This window comes from Nelumbo lutea, chromosome 2 (genome assembly GCF_056320005.1).
Source record: "Nelumbo lutea isolate HS-2025 chromosome 2, American lotus-T2T, whole genome shotgun sequence".
In the NCBI taxonomy this organism is placed as follows: domain Eukaryota; kingdom Viridiplantae; phylum Streptophyta; class Magnoliopsida; order Proteales; family Nelumbonaceae; genus Nelumbo; species Nelumbo lutea.
Window position 1 is genome coordinate 88,220,915 of NC_142685.1, and position 27,021 is coordinate 88,247,935.

Below are 27,021 nucleotides of genomic sequence, written 5' to 3' on the forward strand. Positions count from 1 at the left end.
AGAAGAAATTTATTTCTTTGACAGTCCCAACAAGCATTAAACAATGAGATCCAAGAATACCCAAGGGGAAGTAAAAGCCTCATGATGCATTTCCACACTTGCTATCCAATCCAATTTGCTATTCTCTATTTACAAGAGCATACATCTTTTTTTTTTTTTTAATGACTCAAAAATGACTTGAACACTTCGGAAGGCTCGAGGGAAGAGAGACAATCCTCATGAAATAAATGCTCATAGCAACAACATCCATACCCTTTATTGTGAAAAATAAGCATATAAGTTTATTCTAACAATTTTCCTAGAAAACCATAGCTCCAAAGAAACCATTGTATGTAAACAAAGAAACAAAAATGCTCAAGTTGGAATATGCATGCAAGTTTCTCAAACTAAATGATAATCCCAACGACCTAAACTAAAGCTATGCATGCTAGCAAAATAGAAAAGACAAAGAAATAAGAGAACTATTTTATTTGCAATGAAACAAGATAAGGTAGTCAAAATACAATATGTAAATAAAAGACTAGCAAAACAAAGCTAACTTTAGTCAAAAAGAAATCAACAACTTTGGTACCCCATGTGAGCTCCACCTATGGTTCAAGAATTCCCTAGTGGAGTTGCTAGTCTGTAAGCGTTGGAAAAACGACTCACCTAGCCTTCGAAAGTTTTCATGCTTCAAAGTTCAAACAAAAATGAACAGACCAACGAGTTGTTCAAACTTTTGGCTTTATTCACTTTCCGTCCATTCTATAACTAAACGATTCATGTTCAGACCGGTCTAAGTCCATATCAATTTTAGGACCATCCAAATCCGTCCATAGCACTTCCGATTTGGACGGAGTCCAACCCGAAACTGGTCCATTGATACCCCTAGTTGGAACCATCGCTTAGGGATGGAACAATTATTGGGTAAAAAGCAATATATCTGAAATTATCCATAATCCTTTATCTTGAACTGGGACCCACAAACGATCATAAGACTAATAGGTATTAATGAATCTGAAATACTTATCTACATTTATACATAGCCAGGCATTTAATGGCTTTGAACATATGACAAATCTGTAGATACTGGACCCATACTTCTTTGAGTTACTTCAGTGCCCAATACAACAGGTGGAGATTGTTTTCCTTCAACACTTGTCCCTTGCTGACTCATCTTCCATCAGAAAAATCTTCCACTACCACCTCTCCTATCAGAGAAACCACCACCGCCACCAAATCGTCCTCTTGACAGAAGAAGAGGATTTTCCAACTCCCATTTTATACATTTTATTATTTTCTCTTTTTTGATGATTTGGGTTTTTTATTTTTCTTTAATTTTTGATTTTCTTTATTACTTTCCAACTCCCCTTTTATTCATTTTTATGTGCATTTCTGCTATTACTACTTTCCTAATATTATCCGTCTAAACAAATTGCTCTCTTCCTATCATTTTACTCCAGTTTTCACTTTTTATTTTTTTTTTGCCTTTTTTTTGTTTTTATTCAAAACTTTTCAATACACGTGTCCTATTCTGGACTAGGGTAGTTTCTCTACTTTATTCTAAACTTTACTAAGTGAAAATGCATGGATTGACCCAGTTTATTTCTAGACACAAGCCTGCAACAAGGTAACCAACCTTCAAACCTCCACCCATCGGATAAACGGGATTCTCTGATTGGTGGTTGGTCTGTGGGTTGTCAATGCGATCCAAATGACTTGACACCTACTGATCCCCTCCTAATAGAAAGTAGGATACTAGAATCTAATGCAGATGGTGTGTGTGAATAGTTGGTAAGATCAAGCACGCAAAGAGTAAAGCAAACAAAACAATAGCTGAACATCATCGTCGTATGCAAATGCAAATAGCATGATTAACAAAACTAAGCATCAAGTAAAATAACACACTCACTAAAAATGAATTTCACAAGAAAGATATTCACTTGCATTGAACTTTCAATCTAAGAGAGTATACCTATTTGGAATTTGAAATTATTAAAAGCAAAGCCCATTTTTATTTCCCTATCATAAACGTTAACATTTATTTTTTTATTTTGACTTGATTGGTCATTCTTTTTGTTTCTTTTTTATGTCTCTTTGTTTTTTTTTGTCTTTTATCTTGAATCTTGAACACATTTCAGCTTAAGAAATTCTTTATTAAACTTCCTACAAAGCCTAAGTTATTTAATCTAGGTGGGTTTTCAAATTCTCTATGATTTAAAGATCATTCTTCTTGAATGGTTTTAACTTCTCTCCCCATTTCAGCATTTGATTATGTTTGTCTTCAAAAAAATAAACCTGAAATATCTCCCAAACACATTCGACACCTCTATCACTCCATCCTCAGTCTTGTTGGCGGAGGATGATATTTCGTTTGAAGCTTTGAACCAACTCCAACCGTATTTCCCTCTCTTTGGCGATCTTCCTCTCGCCCTCTCACTTTCTCTAATAACAACACTCCTCTTAGCGCCCTCTCATTTTCTCTAGCGACAACAGTACCACACTCTTTCTTTTTTTTTTTTGGTGTGAGTACATTTTATAATCCATCTCACACTAGTCACAGGTTAGAGGCAAATAACAATACTCATATTCCAAGTTGCTAGTTTTACTATTCAGTTTGGAATAGCGGAGTTGGGATTGAACTCACATCATAAACCGCTAGTTTTACTATTCAGTTCATGATAGTGGAGCCCTTTGGACTTTGTCCATTTCTCTTCTTCTCTTTCTTTCTTTTGCAATTATTGAACTTCATGCATTAACAGTTTAGATGTGGACTAATAGCTCAAATGATCTTTAAGATGTCAATCAAGTGCACTATACACATGAAGAAAATTAGGGCTGGTCATGATGAAAGTCCTATTCGACTTTCTTAACCTCATGCAATAATCTGGAGGAAATTTTCAGTTTAACCGGCCATGTATTGGGGTGATTGAGGTGCATAGCTATAGCCTAACTCCCCCACACTTAACATGAACATTTCCCTCAATGTTCCTATGTTAGAGAGTGAAGATGAATCCAACAATGAGGGTATTTGCTTGAAGAGTATTATTGAGTAATGAGAGGGGTTTAGAGGACTTCCCTGAAGATCCTTCTGAAATCTGGAGTGGCTCTTTTGTTTGGAACCTCTAGCTACTAAGAACCACACAAAACTAGGAAAAGAGAATGACAAACACGAAGAGAGCAACAGTCATCGAAACCAAAAAAGCTGAATACTACCAAAAAAAAAAGAAAGGCAAACAAAGACAATTAGCAAGAAGAAAGAAAACTACTTATCCGCATTGGAGGCTAATATACACATATCAGAAACATAATGTGCAAAAATAAAATCAGATTAACAATGACAAATCGTTCCTAATATTGTTGTGATAAATCCCCGGCAACAGCGCCAAAAACTTGATGTGTAATTGCCTGCACTAGCAAGTGCACTAGCCGATCAAGTAAGGAAGTGAAGAGTAGAGTTTTGTTCCCATGAGGATCTATACAACAACTACTAGTATTGCATCTGCCATCTATTGTCTAATAAACTGAATTGTTAACCTAAACAAAAACTGAATTCCTTACTAGCAACTATCTCTATGAATTCGGATCAAACACCTTTCAGGCATTCAAGAAGATAAGTTAAATGTGAGCAAAACTGAATTGGTTCGGCAATCAATTCTCAAGATCATTCGATTGGATTGGGATTCAGCCTTGGTTTGGTGAAACCCTAATGACATGAACAGCCTCTATCGAGCACATGCTCATTCTATCTATGAATGATGATTCTTATATCTCTATCAAAAATCTAATCCCCGTGGATGCATTAAGATCAAGAATTCGAAGGGCATCATTTCAGATTTGAATGAACACCAACCGAATCATACAAGTTATCTCTAAATTGTATTAAATTCGGTTCTTGATTAGCATATCAGATTATCTAAACTCTTTCTCAAGCAATTTATACATTCCAAGATTCAATAACAGTTCGGCCACAGCTATAGCAGACTATCTAAACTCTTTCTCAAGCAATTCAAGCAGTCCAAGATTCAATATCAATTCGGCCAAGCTATTCTAACAGTTAAAACCCTAATCAAGAAACATCAAGAATGAATCCAATCAATCGAATAACCCTAGAGAACTAATTACAAATCTGAATTCTCATGAAACATTGTTCAATTACTAACAAGAAAGAGAAATTAATGGACAATATTGCATGAAACCCTAGTTGAATTCGGTTATCACTTGCATAGAACCAAAGAAGAAGACAACCTAGAGTCTTGATTGATCTTCGATCTCCTTGAATGGCTTCTTCTCCAATTTCAAATTCAGCAATCTTCTCTTATCTTGAACCTTCTCTTCTCTCCTCTTCTTGCTTCTCTCTTCTCTTAATTTGCCAAGAAAGGGTCCGAACCCCTTTTCCCTCTTTCTCTTCTCCTTTTATAGTGTTCTCTTCAACCCTTTCTCTCTTCTAAAAGGTTTCCGCCTTTAGGAGCTCCCCTTGGGCTGCAATTGGGCCTCCCACTTGGTGGGGCGAATGGTCTCCCTTGGAGAGCTTCGGCTAGGCTCTTTCCTTGGGTTCCCCCATAGAGTGTTGCATGGGCCTTGCTTCTTTATGGGCCGAATTGCCCTCCTTAGGATTCTCGGCTAGGCATTTCTTCTAGATGGGTCGAATTGCTTCAACTTTTGCCCCTATTACATGTTTTATGCTATCTTTCCTCTAAGCTGATCCACATTCTTAATTTCCTGAAATCAACCTAAATTAGGGTAAGAAACTATACAAATCAGCATCAAAACCATGCATAAAACATTAGAAATTATGTGTATCTTGCGCACACATCACCTCCCATCCAATGAAGATAACATGTAATGATAGTTCTTTTTCCATTACATTGTCACCTGAGTATTAATTGTATACTTGTAATTGCAGGTGCCAATGTACCGAGTTTGGTTGGACCCTATCCGACTCAAAACCAATTTGGACGGGCTAGATAGTCCAATAAAACAATGTTGAACTAGACTAATCCAAACCTAATTGACAAGGTCCAATCCATTGCCAACCCTATTTGTAAACAATCTATTAGACTTTCTTGTGTTTCATGTTAGTTTTAAATTTATTTAATGTTCTTTCTTATTGCATTAAGGATGGATGAAGTTGGTGCTAAAAATGAAATGTACCTGAAAACCCTAGTGAATCATCTACCATATCTAGCTCTACTGGAAAAATGGTTAGGTCCAAAGCATGGGATCATTTTAAGAAAATAAAATTGGATTCAAGTAACATAGAATTATTTGTAAGCATTGTAGGAAACAATATATAAGAGGAAGTTATAAAGGAAAAAGCCACCTTTTAGGATATGTACCAAAATGTCCTAAGTTAAAACAAAAGGGAACAAGTGAATAAGAAACTGTAGAAAACTTCAAATTTCACCAAGATAGGGGCCAAATGGACTTAACAAAGATGACAATGAAGAATGGACATCCTTTTAATATAGTTGAAGAAGAGTTTTTTCAGATATTTGTCAATAATCTTCAGCCATCATTTAGATTTGTTTATAGAAATACAATAAAGAATGATGTCATGAAGATTTACTTGGATGAAAAGGAGATGCTATACAAATACTTTGATGATTTGGAATGTTAAATTAGCTTAACCATTGATATGTGGACTTTGAAACAAAATTTGGGGTATTATTGTTTAACAACACACTTTATAGATGATGGGTGGGAGCTGAAGAAGAAAATTATTACCTTTATGGTAGTTATGTGTCCCCATGATGGAAATACTCTGTATGAAGTTGTTGAGAGATTGTTAACTTGGAACATTGATAAAAAATATGTTCTATAACGGTTGACAATGCCTCTAACAATGATGTTATGGTTAGGGAGCTTAGGAATCACCTCTATGTTAAGGGTTTGCTCCCATTGCATGGTGACCCATTTCATGTGAGATGTGTTGCTCACATCTTAAACATTATTGTGCAAGATGGTTTGAGAGAAGTATCACCATTGTTATATAATATTTGAGAAATTGCTAAATATGTAAGGCTGACACCTTATAAGAAGCAAAAATTTGACAATGCAAGAAGCCAAACAAAAGTACAGCATAAGAGAGGGGTGGTTGTTGATTGTCCAACATGATGGAACTCCACAAATGACATGTTAGACACAACTTTAGAGTTAAAGGAAGAATTTTGTCGACTAGTTGAGCTTGATTTTGACTATAAGAATCTACCATCCGATGAAGAATGGGAGATGGGGGCAATAGTATGAGATTGCTTGCAAATTTTTTATATCTCCACAAAAAATTTCTCAAGTACTATTTTCCCAACCTCAAATGTATTTTTTCCCGATATTTGCACAATCAAGCTTTTATTGCTTCAGTGGTTAGATAATGAATATGAGTATGTTTGTTCAATGGCAAATAGAATGAATAAAACATTTGATAAATATTGGGATGAATGTTCTTTGGTTCTTGCAATTGTCATTGTCTGTGATCCCAGGTTTAAGATGGAGATTGTAACATATTACTACAATCCCATTTATGGAGAAACTACCGAGAGACATGTTACAAGAATTAGAGAGGCACTAAATGACCTATATTCAAAGTATGGGTTTTAGTATAGAGGATAGGTCACTTAAAGGTTATAGTATTGCATCACAACCATTGAGGATTTGTGGTGTTATAGATTTTTTGAGTGGTTTTGATTGATGGTTGGCAAATGAGTATCCTGACTGTTCTCTTAGGACTCAAAAGTCAGAGTTGCATCTTTATCTTGAAAAAAAACTATTTCCTAGATGTGAAGAGTTTGATATTTTGAGATTCTGGCAAGTTAGTGGTCCCAAGTTTCTAAACTCTCTACATCAACATGAGATATTTTGGCAATTCTAGTAACCACTAGAGCATTCAAGGGAAAATTCATTACTAGGGGCAGAATAGTGGATCAACATTGTACTTCATTACTTCCAGGGACTATGGAGGCTTTGGTTTGTAGAAAAGATTGGTTGGAAGCTCACACTACAAAAAGTAAGTTAAAATTTGGATCTTGAAGTAATTGTTATATTTCTTATATGTTTTTGTTTCTAATATGTGTTTTTGGTTGTGTATTATTATTTTTAGAATTGGATCTTGAAACAGCTACTACCTCTCCTATATGTGTAGCTTCTTTAACTGAAACTAACCGAGCATGTAAGTTATGGCAAATGGTCTATAATTAAATTATTGATTTGCAAAATGTTTGTCTTTATGTAATTTATGTTAGATAGTTTTGTACTTATGACATTTATTGTAAATGAATAAAGTGCATATTTGATTCAAGTTATGTGGTGCGTTTCTGTGTAATATCCTTGAAACCGGACACTTATGAGACTTATGTTGGTTTAAAATGTTCGCAGCTAGTAGGTCGGTCTGGGAGACCTATCCTGATAAGGCTGACATTGATGTGCCACCAAGTCGGTTGGGGTGGCTTGTCTCTGCCACCAAGGGGAGACAAGAGGTACATGAAGTGTGGTATCAGCTTGAGACCTTGAACTAGACCAGAATTCCAGTATTGCCCTGGACCTTGGCAATTAGTGGGCAAAACTAGAATGTTACACCTAACCCCTAGACTCGATTATGGTACCGCACTAGGTAGTGGATTGGGCCATTTTTTATATGGCAATCAGTGAGACCCTTAGAGGGGGCCAAAACCTGGGTATGTTGAGATGGTTCATGAACCCATCTGAGTGGGTGATCATAGTGACGGGATCAGCTCCTTTGTCAGACAAAGGTAATGATCGAGAAAATGCACTCTTTTTGATGGAAACCAAACCAGCATTGTACCTTGTAGCGGAGGGAGATGTCATCTCTTGTCGGGCGGTATTTGATCATCATGGGCAGAGAGGTTAAGTGTAAGGCCATTGAAGGTTAAACCTGATGGGATAGTCTTACATCTGCCCACAGTCCTTGGGTGTTATAAGGTGGCTTGGCCCAGTGACCACTTAGTGTAAGTGTTGGGTCCATAGAGTCCATATGATGGGGTTAAGGGATTCACTAGGCTTTCTAGTGAATTTGGCTAGGCCTTGTGATAGAGGCTGGGCCGAACCCTTGTGGTTGATGTGTAGATCAACGTTTGGGTCCCACGCCATACAGAAAAAGCCCAACTAGGCAGCAATTTGAAAGGCTTAAGTGAGCACATACACTTAATGGGTCAAAAGCCTGATACGAGTTGGGTTAATTAGATTGGCTTGAATGGGGCGAATCTGAGATATGGACCAGCCTTAAAGGATAAGGAAAAGTCCATATCCACTCAATAAGAGTCCAGATTTGAATATGATTCAAAACTGGAAACTCCTAATCAAATTAGGAGGGTTGATCAAGTCCTTATCACTTAAAGGGATCAACATCTCCTAATAGGATTAGGAGCTAATCCCTTTAGGAATATAAAAGGAGGAGGGGGCGGCAGCCTCTAAACACACTCACCTGAGATACAGATACAACACAGAAGAAAGAAATCAGCATATAATGAGACTGTGCCAATTTCTCCCTGCTACCTCTTTCCTATTGCCGCCGCCTTTAGTAGTTCATCTCCACTCACGTGGGAGTCGTCAAGAAGGGTTCTTAATTTTAGTTCTTTGTGAAAGAATTAAAAAGAAGTTGTGCTTACCTATCATCCATTGGGTTCTTGCGAAGGATCCAGTTCTTGTGAAGAATGTTGCTAATTCTGCTTCATCCTACACTGCGCCATTTTCAGTGGGAGCAGTCTTTGGTGACTTTTCTAGGCGTGAACACCTTCGTTGGGGGATACTAATTCTCCGTATTAGGTATTTCCTTCTCCCACTGTTTTGTTTAGATCCAGTTTGGTTCTTGATTCAAAATTGATCATTGAAAATTAATTTTCTAAAATAGGGAATGTGATTCCCAGTTGTAGGAAGGAAAGAAATTTTTGAAATTCGCCCATTCTATTCCGCTTTATTTGGGCATCCATACGATGGATCTTTCCATTCCTTCAGTGGTATTAGAGCCATGGTTCTAATCTTCAGTCAAATTTGTTTAGATCTGAACCTGCACAAATGGGCAGAAGTCATTCTACCCTATTTGCGCAGATTTTGAGTTTTGGGAAATTGTTCCCATATATATGGGTGAATGATCTAGAATTAAATTTTATATAAATCTGAATTTTAATGGAATGGTTTTTTATAATTTTCTTGATTTATGGGTTGTTCATACAATGGAGATAGAAATCTTTTATTCTTGGCACGTGGATATCTGTGATTTGCAAATTCTTGTTTATTCTTTACATTTGGTCTGTAAATAATTTTTTTATTTATTTTTTTTAGACTGAATGTATAGGATTCATTTTGATGTAATAATTAATAGAAAATTAGGTTTTTCTATTTTTTTATCGAAGTTGGCGGCGCTGGAAGGAGAATTCGCAGATATGAAAATCGCTATTTGCGATTTGCAGTTTGTGAAACTGCAAACTGTGAACTGACTTCTATTTGTAGGATGGAGTATGCGAACAACCCTACTTGACTGATTTATGTTTTTCTTGATTAGTATTTAATTTCAGATCATTAATCTTGAATTAATTTTTGAATTAAAAATCAAACCCAGACCAATTCGAACCAGATTTGGACCGGATCTAGGGTTCGATGGGGCTGATTTCAGTCCTGATTTCTCCCACTTTTGGGTCAGGGATTGATGTTTAATTGCAAGTAGTAATTCGACCCAACCAGTAAGGCCTAATTTTGAATTGTTAAAACTACAAAAGCCCATCATTCTAATGAAAGTTATATGGGTTGAATACTGTTATTCAGCCCATATACTTAGATAATATTAAGTGTTAATATTATGGACTTCAAAATGGCTTTACAGATATTTAATTGATTGGATCAATTCTTCCTGCATGTGATGTACAGATGTGTGATGTGTTGCGTTCATGGGCCATAAGCACTTGGCCCATGCAGATACGATAGTGGTTCTTGCGCACACCATGGCTGAATGCACATCATTGCCATGGTGTCCATTATGGTCATTGGATGACCTTCCCTTTGTGATGGGCCCCACACCCTTGAGAAGGGCACGTGCAGAAACCCTTGCCGAATTGGGCCACCAGAAATTTGGCTTTATGAATGCCAGTGGGAGCCACTCTATTTTGATCTAAAACTAGGGTGTAACTTGTTCCCTCCTGAAATATGAGTGCACGTGATAGGGAGATCCATATGATGGACTCTCTAAAGGTGTTTCGTCATTAGCATGAAGACTGGTCCTTCAAGTGATGAGGGGAAGCATCGGAAAATGGGCCAACCAATTTGCTGCTAGATCTGTTGGATTGTTCCATATGATGATAGAGACATCATAGACCGATGTGGGAGGGGCTTCCCTAGAAAATGAGAACTCTTGCACGGTACCTTGGCGTGGTCGAATATGATGGGTGAGCACTCACTGGACAGAAATGTTTACCTGTAAACGACTATGAACCTTGTCTGACAGAGGCCAAAGGGAAAACTCATGTGATGAGTGGATATCATCTTTCATAGAAAGGTGGTGGGGTTATGCAGCTGAAATAATTGGCTCCATGCACCCTATGTGGTTTCCCACATTTCCAAGAGACATAATTGTCGTTGTCTCCGTCACTGAGATAGGAGGGAAATCCCGGTGATGAACAAATGGAAATGAAACATAGATTAAAAGCCCTATCTATATAGATAACATGAATCAAATTAGGTTGTGGATTGATGTCTTGCTATTTTATCAGAAAATGGCTAACGGACAATTCGCCAAGCTTCTTGGTAACAACAAACTTAAAGGCCCTAATTACGTTGATTGGTACCGTAATCTCATGCTGGTACTGACGTTTGAAAATTTGGATAAAGTTGCCAAAAACCCCACCCCCGAGCGTTTGGGTGATTGGGATTCTAAGGCCCGTAGAAGGAACTACCTTGAGTGGGAGGAAAATAACTCCCTGGCCCGCTGCTATATCATAGCTTCTCTGGACAATCCAATACAGAGGCAGTTCGATTAGATCGAACTGGCCAAGGACATATTAGACAGTCTGAAAACTATGTACGAAAAGCAAAATCGTTCTACTCGGCAGAAGGTATTGAAGTAGTTCATGACCGCTCAAATGACCAAGGGACAGCAAGTGCATGACCATTGTCTTCGGATGATGGGATACATAAATGAGCTGGAAGCCATAAGGTCTGGGCTAGAACACGTCACCAAGGTAGATGTCATTTTGAATTCTTTACCTCTGTCCTACAATCGGTTTTTCATGAATTATAACATGAATAAGCTGAACATTAGCTTACAAGAGCTCAATGACATGTTGTAATGAGTTGAGGAACTGATTCGTAAGGATGAGCCCGTCGCCATGCTTATGGAAGCAGGCAAGCGTGGTAAGAAGAGGAGGTCTAAGAAGAGGCCCCAAAAAAAGGGCAACAAATCCAAGAGACAGAAAAAGGACAAGGCATTTGATGCCTGTCACCAGTGTCACCAGGCTGGCCATTGGAGAAGGAATTGTCCTACCTACCTGGAATCCAAGAAAGGTAATCCCGACTCTGTGTCGTAGAAACCAATTTGTTGGTTACTTCTGCTTCCAGGTGTATTGATTCCGGGGCTTCCACTCATGCATGTACCACATTACAGGGTTTCAGAATAAGCAGAAGATTGAGTGAGGGAGAGGTAATGCTCTTTTTGGGAACTTCTGCAAGCGTTGCAGCTACAGCCATCAGAACCGTAGAATTGTTTTTTAGAGAAGGAGAACTTGTACTTAAAAATTGTCTTTATGTACAGAATTTAAGAAGAAATTTGATTTCTGTCTCAAAATTGTGTGTCGATGGATGTTATGTTCTCTTTAGTAATATGATTACTATTAAAAGAAATAATAAATTCATCGCATACGGGGAATTGGAGAATGGTCTCTATGTTCTACATCCTTCTCTAGAAACCAACATAGCCGAAACTACGTTAGTTGACGTTCCCAAGAGAACTCGTGATACCGTTAGTCCCACATGCCTGTGGCATTACCGTCTTGGCCATGTCGGTATTGACTGAACCACAAGGTTGGTAAATGATGGTCCTTTAGATTTTCTAGTTGTAGAAGATCTTTCCACCTATGAGCCTTGCCTTCGTGGTAAAATGACAAAGCGGCCATTCGGCGGCAAGCCTGAAAGATGTACGGGCACGCTTGACCTTATACATAGTGATGTATGTGGACCCTTGAATGTTAGGAGTCGTAACCAACATGTATGCAATCTTACATGTTGAACAATCCAATCCGGTCCAGTCCAATCCATTCAAAGTTGAACAATCCAATATTACAGTGGATTGGGTTGGACTTGTCCAATCCGTTCCAAGTTGAACAATCTAATTCGGTCTACAACACCCATCTAATCTTACAGTGCTTTGTTGGGTTCAAGCTTTCATTGAAATTACTACATGTAAATTCTGCTTTCTGAAGCAGAATGTCCACGGATTTTAATCTATATATCACTTCTGTAAATTCTGCTTTCTCTGACCCACTTATGGTTTAACTTAAAACTAGAAAAATAAAAACAAAATAATAACTAGGCCCACTTCCACTATAAGGAAAAGAAGTAGAGGAATCCCTAGCTTCTCTAACCATTTCTATCCCTATAGTATTATTGGACTTCTTAGTCAGAGTGTGAGTGGGTTAGAGATGGTTCATTTGATAACCACCATTTTGTGGGATGGCATTAAGTTAATTGTGAAGTTTTGGTCAGCACTAAACAATTGCAATGGTTTGGAGAGAAATGATCACTCATAAAAGAACTTTCCGTAGCACAGTATTCATCCATTTGATGAGAAATGCTCTATTGTTTCCCTTCAGTTTGAAATCTTTATAACATTGTCATAGGTCCATACCCTATTTGGATGAGGCTTCCGAAATTGTCGAGATGAGATTACCTGCTAAGGTTTTTGGGGTGACTCATCTTCCCGATAGAATTACTTTCTATGTTCGTACAAAACTCTTTCTTGATCACACGTATCTATTCCACGTGATGCGGATATGGGTAAGGAGATAAGATGCCCGCCACATGGCATCCGTGGCCAGATCATCCATAACCCAAAGAGTAATAGGATAAAAAAGAACAAAGGTTTGAAAGAGTACCAAAACAACAATAAGAACAACTTCAAAGGAAAATTCACGCCAAAAACAGAAACGGAAGCATATAAAACATATTAAATGGATGTGTAACTGAACGGAAGAGGCAGAGTGATGATGGACACTTCCCTAATTCCCTTGCGCTTCTCTCCACGTTGTTTCCCCCCAGTTCTCAGAATTCTGAATATATGAAGATAGATGATTCCATAAATCATACGATAGAGAAACAAATCAACGGTCAACTGCTAGGGGATCTTCAATCAGAGGTCAAGAAATCAGGAAATCATCTCCCTCCAAAAGATTTAAACAACTATTAAAAAAAGGCACTAAGCGCGAGCGTGGTGGACCACCGACCATCTGCCTCACACGTCATCGAACTTTCCATCACTCGTTCCCAGTATTACTTTCCACCTGATTCAATCTTATAGCCACGTGTCATAAAGGTAAAGCGAGTGGGCTAAGGCATCTGGTAAAGCGACTGTGAGTTCGTTTCTCCTGAAAGGAACATACGGGGTTGGAACTCGTTCACAGTTCTTACTTCATCAGCGTTATATCTGGAGACCGGAGAGGACAAATGTGGTCCGGGAGAGACGGGGACGACCGATCGGTGATTGGAGTAATAATTTTTCTTCTATTCGGTTTCGTGACTTTCGTCTTCACTTCTCCGTCTTCACCTGCCGTGACAGAAGCGAGTAAAAAGAGCGGAGACCCAAAATTACCATTTTACCACTATTGCTGCTTCTCAACCCAATCTCCAACAAAATCAATCAAATCTTTCTCAACAAGCTTAATTCGTCACCAAAACAAAACCAGTAGAGTTTTATGTGTGTGTGAGAGAGAGAGAGAGAGAGGAGGAGAGAGAAAGAGAGGGATTTGGTTGTTCTGTTTTCCCAGTTCAGATCTCGGCTGTTGCTTGCCGGAGTTCGGTGTCTTATTGGGTCGCCAATGTGGATGGAAGTTGGGGTGGGGCAGGGGTGATGAGATGGGAGAATCAGGAAGGTTCGGTGGTTGAGATGTTTGGTAGTTGTAGAGTGCGTTATGGTGGAATTGAGGATCGTTTGGATGCCCTAATTTCAGTGGCACTGTGGCAAAAATGTCATCTCCGTTGGCGACTTGCGAGAGTCCGAGAGCTGGAGTTCCGAATACGGTATCTTTTTTTTTTTGGCTGCTGTTCGAAATTTTGTATTTAACTGTTCGTGCAGTTTGAGTATATGGTGGTGGGAGTGCTATAATGCTGGAATTGGTCGCCTTCTTTTTTTTTTTTTGTTTGGCGATCTTTTGATGGGTTGGTTGGAAAAGGTATTCAGATGATGTTGTTTTTGCTAAATTTACTGGTGTAATGGCACTTATATTTCTTATTAATGGGAGAAGGTGTGATCAAGCTTGTGTATTTTCCGTCAGTGGAATACATGAACTAATACTGAAACTCTATTTTGCAATTAAGATGCTGATTTGGATCACAAGTTATCGCTTTATGCTGTTTAGTTCAAATTTCATGAAATAGATTTCTTAAGAATGGATGGAATCTGCTGACTGTTTTCATTGTTCTGAAATCCATTTTGCGTTTGCAAATATCGGGCTCTCATTTGGAACATTTTATCTTTGTTTTGTCACCCTCTTTGGGTCAAAAGATTTAAGTTTTGATTATTCATCATGCCTGTGGTGATTTTTCAATTACAACTCATTGGCTTTGGTTCTGCTTAAGGTTGGATATCTTGCTCCATTTGCATATTCATGCTAGTTTGTATTGTGTTGGGTAGATTCTGGGCGAGTTTGCACAGGAGTTATTTCTAATGTTCGACTTTATTCTACAGGTATTCAAGAGTGGACCTCTTTTCATTTCATCAAAAGGTTAGTAATTTGTTTAGCAATTCTTTTGAGCTTCTTATAAGCTTAGATGATTTCTTAAACTTTTTACTTCTGGTGGCTTTTTCCCACATTGAAATAGATGCTCTGAACATTTGTTTCGTGTGTATCAATATGTGGAATTGTGAATTCATGTACCTCTGAGGACTTGACTTAGTGTAGTCAAGATATGAGACCTACAATTCTTCATAGAATTCCTCCCACTAAGTGTTCGTGCTTAATGTCATCATTGTATGAGGGGTCCACTGTTTGGGCTAGGGCTGCCCATGGCACTTCTTTTGAGTGGTATTCTTTGCATTACCTTATTTATTTATTTGGATAAGCAATAATCCTTGGCACTTTGGTGAATAGTTTGTACTTGGTCCTATACACAATTATCAGTACACATTTCTTCTTGCTAATAAAAATCTCCCCTTACCATTGGATTGGACTTTTAGGTGTCAATAAAGGTCTCTTTGATTCTAACCTTCACAAATTTGGTTGCTATTACGTTTAGAACCAACTTGGGACTGGTCAAACATCTATGAACTGCATGCTTTACCCTTGCATTTTCTGACCTTTTTGAGGCATTCTTTAATTTTTCTTTTCTTCACCTTATTCTTTTATTATTTTGAAAATCTGTTACGGGTATTTGCATTATATATTGCTGACAACCTTAGTGTCCTTCTGGATATCATGTTTAATGTTTGCAGGGATAGGTTGGAAGTCATGGAAGAAGCGTTGGTTCATTCTCACACGGACATCTTTGGTTTTCTTCAAAAATGATCCTGTCAGTTATCAAACAACCGTATGCTCCTGGTCTTTTTCTTTCTTTTCTTTTTTTTTTCTAAACCTAAAGGTTAATTGTATCACTAAGTGTATGCATATGCAGTTTACTCAATGGGATCTTGATATTAGTTACCCACCAAAATCCAGATACTAGTTAGGTATTAAGCATGCAGCATATTCTTCCCATGAGTTACTTTCAATTTACTATGTATAAATATTCCAAATTTTGGTGAAATATCAGGGAAATTTCATTATTTTTGCCAAAATCAATTGAAAACAATCACGAGACATAAAAAATGCAAAACCACACTTTTGTGTAAAAATAAGAAAAAAGTATTTGTATTTACTGATTCTAGACCTTTGAATTAACAAGATGAATTAGGTTTTCAGAATATAAAGATCTTTTTTAAACTTTTAGTTGGATGATTATTTTAAGAATGATCAATTCCTTGTAATAATTGTATGATGATATAGATCATAGTAATAATTAATATGGCAACATAGATATTATCATAAAAGACGTTCAAGTGAAGGACTTAGGTTATGAATATGTTTTGGTTCTTATAGATTCTTATCTTACACTCAAATAATTAAATGTTTGGCAGAACTGAGCCGGAGCCCCTTTACAAGGCTTAAAACTTACTATTTCATATCACCCGATAAACCTTTGAAAGTGACTGTAAGAAGATGATAAAATCTAATGGAAGACCATTATAACGCAGTCTTATGGGTAGTATGGGGAGAGGAGAACAAAATAATTTCTGAGAATAAATCATCTTCATTCAAAGGTGCAACCAAAAAACTTATGAGAATAAGGAGTTGTACTTTGGTTCTCCTATACTTGAGGAACATTAGGTATATTCTCTTCTAAGTTACCAGGAAAAGAACAAAATTAATAAAATTGGAACTAGGTTGCCAGGAAAAGAAAGAATGAGTCATCGTCATTCGAAGAGCTGAGAAGGTGTATTTTCTTCTAAGTACTTGGGTGTTGGCTTTAGATGGTTTCTAGGGGATCTTGTTAGTGATTTAAATCATCGCATAGGCGAGGCACATTTTAGGTTAGGTGCGTCGCCCAGGTCCTAGGCGTAGTACTTTCAAAAAGCGCATGCTTGGTGCACCTAGGCATGCGCCTGGTGCACCTTACGCCTTAGCCTAGGTGTGTGCCTTTTGAAAATTTTATGCTTTTTTTGAGCCTACCAACCACACCCCTCGAGGCAAGACCAAACAAGTCCATGTTACGGTCTTAAATTCATAATTTTCACACAAAAATAATAATTTTATAATTTTAAATGCCTTTTAAGAAGATATTTTATTAAGATGAATGAATGAAAAACATTAGCAAATAGGGGTTCTTGGAGCTTCGCTCGCTCACTGAAGCTCCGAGACCCCCCTATTTGCTAATGTTGTTCATTCAGTCATCTTAATAAAATATCTTCTTAAAAGGCGATTAAAATTATAAAATCATTATTTTTTTGTGTGAAAATTAAGAATTTAAGACCTAACATGGACTTGTTTGGGATTGCCTCGAGGGGCATGGCACAAAGGTGGCTTGTAGAATCAGGAATGTAATATGTTTTACATCACATTAGCTACTTGAAGTAATGCAATTGAGGAAAAAAAAGAGATTGTGGATTTTACATGCTTGAAAATGTTTTATATGTTTGATTTTATTTTTAAATTTTCATTTGAATATGCTTTACATGTTATGTTTATGTATTTTAATGTTAGATAATAGGTTTTTTAAAACATTTATTTAAAAATTTAAGTTTATATTTTTATTAATATTATGTTTGATATTTTTTTTGATATTTTTTTTTGTATTTTTGTGCTTTGCTTCGAAAGGGCGCATGCCTCATCTTGTGCCTTGTGCCTCGGGCACAAATTGGTCCCTGCACCTTTTTTGCACCTTGCGCTTTTAAAACACTGGATCTTGTTTGACAACATGAGGAAGTATCTGTTAGAGATCCTTTCTCTAATAGAAGGAAATAAGAGTGCTGTCTCCAAGCAATGATTATGTTTGGTGTATTACGAAGTACATTTATAGGGGATCGATCTAGGGAAGATGACAAAGAAGGGAAAGACTTCCTCTAATCCGAGGAGATCGGTGGCTTTAGAAATGTTTTAGAGGAAGTCTTGGAAAGTGACATTGTAATCACTGTTACAGTGGGTGAAAAGGGGTTGATAAAGGATTCACTGGTCATTGTTTTGGATGAATTGTTGGGTAATGCAGTTCCAAACAAAGGGAAAAACTTAGCAGAAGCAGTGCTTGAAGGAAATAAGCTAGAGCTGAAGGTATGCTTCTCTAACCCTAATACTGGAAATAATATCAACAATAATTGTACTGAAGTTTAGAGTGGTGGAAGTGGGGAGAAATCGAAAAGAGTGGTGGGAGGGGAAGAATCCAAATTTGAAGAAGGTGTGAGGTTGGTGTCTCTTCAAGGAAAAGCAGGGGAGGTTCTTGGTTGTGACTGGTAATTTGATGCCAAAGAATTTTGTTATCATATCGGATCATTGCTCAGGTTCTGGGTCAAAGGGGGATTTTGCTCATGCTGAAGAAGATGGTTTAGGCTTCCAGGGGCTTTGGTATCTTAGTTTCTCTAGAGATAGGTGGGTTCATAGATCGAGGTAAAGAGAGAGCAGCTCTTCATTCTAGTGTTGAAGAAGTGACTTTTTGATCATGAAATGAGAAATCTGAAGGAGGTGGAGTTAGAAGCAAAAAGGAGGGTGTTAAACTTGGAGGACCAAACAAGAAGATGATGAAAGCAAAGAAAGTTTTGAAGAAGAAAAAATAGAGTTCCTTTAATCAGGTTTTGTTCTTCTTATAGTTTCGGGTTTTTTGTTCTTCTTGTATTTTATACATGACCATTGCCAAGGTTCTCTCTCGAAGAATTAGAGTGGTTCTCCCTTCCATAATCTCACAATCTTAGGGGGCTTTTGTGAAGGACAGACAAATTATTGATCAAATTCTAATTGCTAATGGAAGTGTTGAGGAGATGAGAAGGACTAGAAAAAAGGGCTTCATATGCAAAAGAGGAGATGGCATACTTTCTTTGGGAGCTAGGTGAGGGGAAGAAGGACCATAGATTTAAGTGGGGAGTGGTTAGTAGAGGTAAGAAGTTTGGTGGGTTGGGGTTAGGGAACATCCAAAAGAGGAATGCTACTTTGTTAGGAAAATGGTTGTGGATATGTTACTTTTTACTTGCCAATTCAGGTTTTAAAGTCTTAAGTGTTCAGGACTATGGGGCCGTTTGATAACAACTGAAGATGCTGAACTGTAAAGTTATTGCTTTGTCTTCTAGTGAACAAGTTTTTAAGGAGGACGTGGGTTCCTTAATGGTTGAAACAGAAATTGGATTGATCACTATACCCTTGAAAGTTTTATTATTTTTATTTATGGGAAATTTCCCGATAGGTACTTTGTACTTTAGGCCGAGTGCCAATTTAGTACCCATACTTTAAATCACGACAATCTAGTACCTGAATTTTCAATTTGCGACAATTTAGTACCCGATGTTAAGTTTCCGTCAGTTAGAAGATGAAAAAGTCCTAAATACCCCCAACTCTTCTTCTTCCTCCCGCCTAGTCCTCGGTGTTTGCACTCCAAGAACAATTCATCCACCAAACATATGGCTTTATTCTTGAAACCTGACGGAAGCCACCATTTCAAGAGTCAAGACCCTGAATCTATTTGTTCACATTTCTCTCAAACAATAACAGAGTAACCAATGGTACCCATGAGGATTAAGGCATATGGCAACAAGTTCGAATTTCTCTTTCGTAACAACGTGAAGATGGCGACTACATGACAGGACCCTCACCATATTCGAATTCTCCAGCTCTAACACCGGACCATCTATCTTTTCTGTTTTGCAATGCGCACCAGAGTCTAAGCGGAACCCGTTTGCATAAGAAGAGGGCCTCCGCTTCGTGGACTCTCGTGTAGATGGTGTGCTCCGCTGAAAGTAGGATTGATTCCTAGAATGGCGATCACAACAAGATCCCCCATATCCATTCTGAGATGCCACTATGTCTAATCCTTCTCTACTGTTCAAGAACTTCATACGTGGATTGTTGCTGAAAACGGTTGGGGAGAAACAATCCAAAGTGTCAGGAAGAGTATGCAGCGATCTGGCCTAAGACGACGTCTTGTAGCCTTAATTGCTGCAACTCGATTGCGGCTTGTTGCATCTGATGAAAAGAGAAAGATAGTAAGCTTTCGTTTGTAGAAGTTCGATTGCTAACGGATTGATTTCCTAGCATTGGTGCATCGTCGTAAGCGGGGGGTGCCAATGGAAGGAAGGAAGACTGGAGAGAAGGATTTTCGGAGAGATTTAGACGGACAAATGCTGATTCGAGAGACAACGGTTGGGGGAGGGGTTCAAGTAAAGCATATCAAATGGATGATGAGTTGTTGAGATACTGATGAAGGAGACGGTCATAGTTTTTCGGCGAAGTTTGAGACATGACTATTGAAATTTCGCCCAACAAATTAGACTTCTTTTGAAAAAGTCTATATGAAAGAAAAGGGTTTACAGAGGTTTTGGAGTGTTTGGAGTGTTTTGGCCAAATAAGAGGCACCTCTGCACGTTCCCTTCAGAAGCCAAGAAGGTGGCATTGGATGGACTCGAGGATGTGCTCCTGGAACCACCGCGAAGAGCTCATGTGGAGTCGAACAAGTACTTGAAGAGGACCAAATTCCTACCGGACTTAACAGGGGACTCGCTCGAAGGGTACGTGGTGATGAAGGCAGAAGCAGAAGTGGTAGAGGAGTTGATGAAGAATAAAGCCATATTTTTGGTGGATGAACTGTTCTTGGAGTACAAACACCGAGGACTAGGTAGGAGGAAGAAGAAGAGCTGGGGGTATTTAGGACTTTTTCATCTTGTAACTGACCGAAATTTAACACTGGGTACCAAATTGTCGCAATTTGAAAGTTCGGGTACTACATTGTCACAATTTAAAGTACGAGTACTAAATTGGCACTCGTCCTAAAGTACAGGGTACCTATCGAGAATTTTCTCTTTATTTATTTTATCAACTAAATGACAAAAAGTCTTTCAGTTCAGTGACTCGACGCTGATCAATGTTTTAAGATGCAGAGGCGTGATGTGAGGCATTCCACTACCTAGAGGCGTGAGGCGTAGTTTAGAACTCAAGAGGCATAAGCCTCTCGAATACAAGGAGGCTTTACGCCTCCTTAAGAGGAGGAGGGTTCGGAGGAGGATGAAGATGAAGGGGGGAGCTCATTTTTTCTTTATTTTTAATAAATATCTTTTATATTAAGAAGAATAAAGATGCATAACATTAGTTAAAAGGGTAGGGGGCAAACCACTTTCTTTCCCCTTTCTTTCCTTTTCTCTTTTTTCTTCTCTTTCTTCTTTTTTCTTTTCTTTTCCTTTCCTTTCTTTTTTTTTTCTGTCTTTTTATATCAGATGTGCATGGGGCGCATGAGGCGTATGCCTCTAGCACGACTCAGGAAAAAAAGCGCAAGAGGCGTACACCTCAGAGGTGTCAACGTCTCTGGCATACGCCTCAGGGTGTTTTGGGAGCACCTTGCCTGGAGGGGGCATACGCTTCCCACGCCTTTTAAAACATTGACGCCGACTATTATCCTAAAAGGATTTGGGGTGAGCTGCCTCAAAGTGATAAAGAAAACGCACAAGATGTCGGTGACAATACAAGGTAAGGGGAACCTTAACCCCACAACGAAGTGCTGCTCGAACACGGAGACCTTGTTGTCATTGTGGTGCCAAGGGGCCTCATTGGGAGTGGGGAGTCTAAACTACAACTCATTGGGGACCCGTAAAGAAACCGGATCCTTTGCAAGTCAGCTAAAGTGGACTGGGAAGGAGTGAAAGGTTCAGTAGGACTAATAACAAGTAGGTTCGGGATAGAAATGTGCTTGTTGGGAATGGAGGTAAGCTGCCCTGAATCCCTGCGAGCTTGAGAGGCTGACCCCGTGACCTCCTTGTATGTTTGTTCAACTCTCTCCATCTTGGCAAAGTCCTCTCTGCCATGGAACTATTAAATGAATTTAAAAAGAACTCGGGAAGAGGAGACTCACCCGAGACAAGTTGGAAACGAAGACAAGCGAACTGAAGTAGGAAGCAAACCAAGCTTCAGAGGGTGATATCTCTAACCTCAATGCGACCACTCCAAGGATGAATGTGTGGATGGTCCCCCCTTGGGGCCTCTATTTATAGCTGAAAGGGGCGGACATTGAACGACTGCAGTCGAATGGGCTCAACGGTCCAGATTCGTGACCGTTGGACTTCTTGAGTTCCCAAATCAGTTTAGCGCATTTTTGAAGTCCGAAAATAGTTAACCGACACTATTTCTAGTCCGTGCATGCCAGTTGGAATGCTTCACGGAGCTCCCCTAAACATGTCACCAAACAAGAAGGCATGGGTCAAAAAAGAATTAACACCCAAATAGGTGACGTAGTAAGGTACTTCCTTCACCCAAGCTTAGTCACCTTGGCTTTGTAAGTGGGGGACAAGTGATTTCGACCTCCGAACTACCGGACACATGGCACGTTTAGGTGGACTTGCAGCCTTGCCTTCAGCTCGGAACTCGCCATCCTGTTGTCATCTCAAAGGATAAGAGTCACCTTGGCGACATGTAAAACCACCATGGGCTTCTTAACTCAACTTGTATGTACAAGCAATTCCGACCTCCGTGAGGAGGCCTTCCTATTGAGACGAACTCCCCTCCAGGAGAGCTGCTCCCTTATTAGCGAGATGAGCTTCCCTTCCAAGAGAGCTCCACATTCCAACACTTGTCCATCAAGCAACCACCTGGTGGTACATGCAACAAGACCATTGACACGTAAGGTAGCCTGCCAGGACATGCTCGAGCTGCTCCAGGGACTTAGGCGCTAGCTTTGTGCGTTCCAGCTGGCATTCACGGACTTGAAATAGTGTCGGTTAACTATTTTTGGACATCCAAAACACGCTAAACTGATTTGGGACCTCAAGAAGCCCAACGGTCACGAATCTGGGCCATTGAGCCTGTTCGATCGCAGCCGTTCGACGTCCACCCCTTTTGGCTATAAATAGAGGCCCCAAGGGGGGTACCATTTGTACATTCATCGTTGGAGTGGTCCCATTGAGGTCAGAGAGCTCGCCCTCTGAAGCTTGGTTTGCTTCCCATTCCAGTTCACTTGTCTTCGTTTCTATCATGTCCTGGGTTAGTCTCCTCTTCCCGAGTTTTTTTCCATTCGTTTACATGTCGAGTTCCACGGCAGAGGACTTTGCCGAGACGGAGAGATGAACAAGCATATAAGAAGTTCGTAGAGATGACCTCTCAAGTTCGCAGGGATTTAGGGCCGCTCGCCTCGATTCCTAGTGAGCACGTTTCTATCCCGAACCTGCTTGTTATTAGTCCTACCAAACCTTTCACTCCTTCCCAGTCCACTTTGGCCGACCTGCCAAGGACCTAGCTTCTTTATGGGGTCATTATCAAATGGCCCCTATGTTGCCTGTATGTCACAAACTTGTGTGTTGGTTCAATCCAAACATGAAAATAATAAAAAAGAAACTAGTATAAGAATGGTAATAGTTTTTTTGGAAAAAGTATAAGAATAATAATATTAGTACCATAAACCTACAATTTGGATAATTTAGTCTAATGATATTTATTGTACTACTATTAATAATATAAAAAAATATAAAAACATTATACTGTGTCTTGCATATAAATATTTAGGTGTTTGGGCGAGTCGGCCCTCCAAAAGGGTCTTATTGCCTAGGCGTTGCCTTGAAAATTATGATATTAGGTTGAATATTTTTCTTCATTTTCTTTTGTTTTTCTTTGCATTTTTTTTTGAAAAATTTAAAAATTTTGTGCCTTGCTTCAAAAAGACATGTGCCTTGCCTTGTGGCTTGTGCACAAAAAGCCCCTTGCGCTTTTTTGCACCTTGAACTTTTAAAACATTACATGGAATATGGAATCTTGCTGATGCTTGATTCAGGTACTTGATCCATTTAAAGTAGTCCATGCAGCATAGTTGTGCCTTGTGGCTTGTGCACAAAAAGCCCCTTGCGCTTTTTTGCACCTTGCACTTTTAAAACATTACATGGAATATGGAATCTTGCTGATGCATGATTCAGGTACTTGATCCATTTAAAGTAGTCCATGCAGCATAGTTGCTGTAACATATTACCATGGTTATTTTTTACATAGAGCTATTTAAGATTCTTTAAGTACAATTCAAAATTCATGAGAAGCTCTTTTACCTGATTGCAGTGTACGAAATTATCCCAGATATTGCTGTTTAACTGCAAGAAAAGGTCTCCTTGAATTTAATGGGTTTGGCGTTGGTCTAGCACCCCTCTTTTGGTCTGCTAGTTCAAATAATTGGTTGTTTTTGTCTAGAATTTTGAATTTTTATATTTTTTGATCAGTTACTCAAAGATTTCATTAATTAAGGCAATAAGTAGTATGTACAGTACATAGAGGTACAGAACAAAGACTGTGAGAGATAAGACCTCTTATCTCTCCCCAACAAATCCCTACTCCCTTACAATTGTGCCAAAAATAGAGCCACATTTTCATCCCCTCTTGTTGTGACCAATTGATTACCAGCTTTGAGTCTCCCTCTACAAATAATTTATTAATGCCCATCATCCCTGCCTTTACTATGCCTTCTACCACAGCCAGCACCTTTGCTCTCAATGGATTTCCCTCCCCAACTGGCCTGCAATACAAAGCAATGATTTTACCCTCCTCATCTCTAAATAGACCTCCCAGGCTACTACCATAAAAAATTAAGCTTAACAAACCCTCTATCTGTTGGAGACCATTGATGATTGACAACTGTCTTATGAACAGAAGAGTCTGCCACTTCCTTCCAATTCCTTGGTAGATCAGTGGTTGAAACACAAGAGAAACCTTCCAAAGATTTCAGCCAATACACTATTCTTACCTTTATTGTTTCAATGACTTCTTTGCTTTTTTCTTTTGCTGGGAATATCCTTGTGTTTGTCTCCTCTCAAACTGTCCAAAGAATAGAATCCCTTGTACATCTCCACATTAACCTCCCTCTCTTCTTTGGCCAACCAAAGGTGGTTGTAGCAAACAAGCTTTGCACATCCACAGGAGGATTCCACCTACACCCAAACATAGAAAAGCACCAATACCAAATAGAAGTAATGAAAGAACAAGAAATAAAAAAGTGAAGGTAACTCCAGTGTTTTAAAAGCGAAAGGCGCACAAAAAGCAACAGGTTCCAAATGTGCCTGAGGCGCAAGGCGAGGCACAAGCCTTTTAAAAAGGCGCACAAAATTAAAAAAAAAACTATATGAAAAGGAAAAAATAGAAAACATGTAGAAAACTAGAAATTCTAAGAAATCAGGAAAATTTCAAAAAAAAAAAAAAAACAAAGTTAATTACTTAATTATTAGCTCAATTGGTTAGATACTTAGATTATTAGACATTACTCATTAGAGGTAATGCAATCAGCTTATCAGCAATCTTAAGTTAATGAATCCGGAAAATATGCAATCATCAATGATCAGTCTTGAATCTACAGAAATAAAAATTAGAGATAAACTGATAAAGTATGAAATCAGCAATGATTCAATATAAAAATTAAGAAATCAGCATAAAATATAAAAGAATTATAGAATATGCAATCAGCACTAAATATAGAAGAATTAAAGAATATGCAGTCAGCAATGATTCAATTGGTTAATCAGGAAAATATGAAATAAGTACATAATTAAGAATCAGTCTAGCTGCTTGAAGATCGGAAGTGTCGAAGGCTATCATTACTCCTCCACACAACTCTGACATCCTGCTAAATACCTCCTCAGACCAGAGATTGAATGGGAGACCCCATAGTTTTCAAGGCGTCTAGGCGATTCTGGGCGACACTGGGGCGCCTAGGTGTCGCCTTAGCAGTAAAAATTTTATGATATAAAATACTGACTTTTGGCTAGTTTCCTAGTTTTATATACCATTCAGCATGTATGTTAATTGAAAAAATAGCAATTATCTTTATTAAGAACATTAAATTTCCTCTAAAAATGTGGCAAATCATCACATCTAAAAGATAAAAATCTTTTACATATATTAATTTCATTATTTTCAAAAATAATACTACTATAATAAGTATTTAATAGAGCATATTCATATTAATTAGCAGCTAAAGAAGGTTATTAACTTTACATGATAAATATTCAAGATGGAAAGTAAAATAGAAAAAAAACAAGAATGGAGTTTCTGTTTTATTTAATTAGAGAGAGAGAATAGAAATAAAGAACTTTTATTCTATTCTTTCTTTCCTCTTTCTTTTTTTTCTTTCTTTCTTTCTTTCTTTCTTTCTTTTTCTCTTCCCAAAACCCTTTGATCTTTTAAATTTCAATAGTAAAACATTAAAACAAAGTATAATTGAAATATATATATATATATATATATATATATATATATATATATATAATAAAATGTATTAACACATACATTAATAAGATACAACAATATAAATGATTTTATAAAAGGTGCCCCGCCTTGCCATTTTTGTTGCCTAGGCAGGCGCTTAGTCGCCTAGAAGGGTGTCTAGTTGCTAAAAGTCAAGGTGTTTGGGTGAGACACCCAGCCAAGGGCTCCTAGTGGCCTAGGCGACTCCTAGGCCACAACTATGGGAGATCCAAAACTCTCAGGCCAATTATGGCTGTAGGTTCGATAAATTTTTCATTATTGGTAAATGCCTGTCTTTCTATTGTGATCAGGCCTAGGTCTGTCTCCACCGAGGTTGTCTCCAAAACCCAATGGACATTGCGAAAGGATTAGCATCACCTTGTTGTTGTCAAATGGAACTATCTCTAGCTCTGCTGTATACTTTTACACTCCTCTGATGTCTTCTGCCATCCTGTTCCACTACTTTATCTTCCTGTTCGCTGAAATCACCAACCTACCTTGCCATGTCTTTTTCAGACCATGAAACCAGGCTTTTGGCTGCACTACTCTTAATGAGTAATGCACATCTTCTCCACTGGACGCTTGTATTTTCAAACTCACATCTAGTCCCTTAGCTTCACCAACCTGTAGTCTGTTCACAGTCTCCTTTATGTCCTCATTCGAAGCCAGCTTGATCCATGAATAATCCTTTACTACTTCTGCTAATAACATCCACCCGGAAGCATTCCTTCCTTCTGGAATGCATGTAAGCTGCCTTGACCCTTCTCCATAATACTGATATACTTCAATGAATCGATCATTCCTCTTTTCTCTCCTCTCTTTAAAGTATTTCTTACCTTCTTCAACATGGCATTGCTTCCATTCTTTCCTTGGTTCTATTTCTTTAGTCCCTTCCAGCACGTTT

General features: G+C 38.4%; 1 protein-coding gene and 1 pseudogene across 6 annotated transcripts in view; both read left to right on the forward strand.

The window, feature by feature from the left end:
• Positions 1-1,562: 1,562 nt before the first annotated feature.
• Positions 1,563-9,469, forward strand: LOC148871745 (zinc finger BED domain-containing protein RICESLEEPER 2-like; annotated as a pseudogene).
• A 4,118-nt stretch (positions 9,470-13,587) lies between these two features.
• The window catches only part of LOC148871746 (rho GTPase-activating protein 7-like), a 116,798-nt gene continuing 103,364 nt past the window's right edge, over positions 13,588-27,021 (forward strand). For 3 of the 6 annotated variants that reach the window (XR_016107486.1, XM_088971123.1, XM_088971126.1), the window contains exons 1-3: positions 13,621-14,211; positions 14,879-14,915; positions 15,623-15,717. Coding sequence is in view for 5 of the 6 variants with exons in the window: in XM_088971123.1 (XP_088827249.1) it covers positions 14,158-14,211; positions 14,879-14,915; positions 15,623-15,717 (186 nt within the window). In the remaining variant the exon portion in view is untranslated. Of the gene's footprint in view, positions 14,212-14,878; positions 14,916-15,622; positions 15,729-27,021 lie in introns of all 6 variants that reach the window. The other 3 variants (XM_088971124.1, XM_088971127.1, XM_088971125.1) reach the window with 2 other exon arrangements.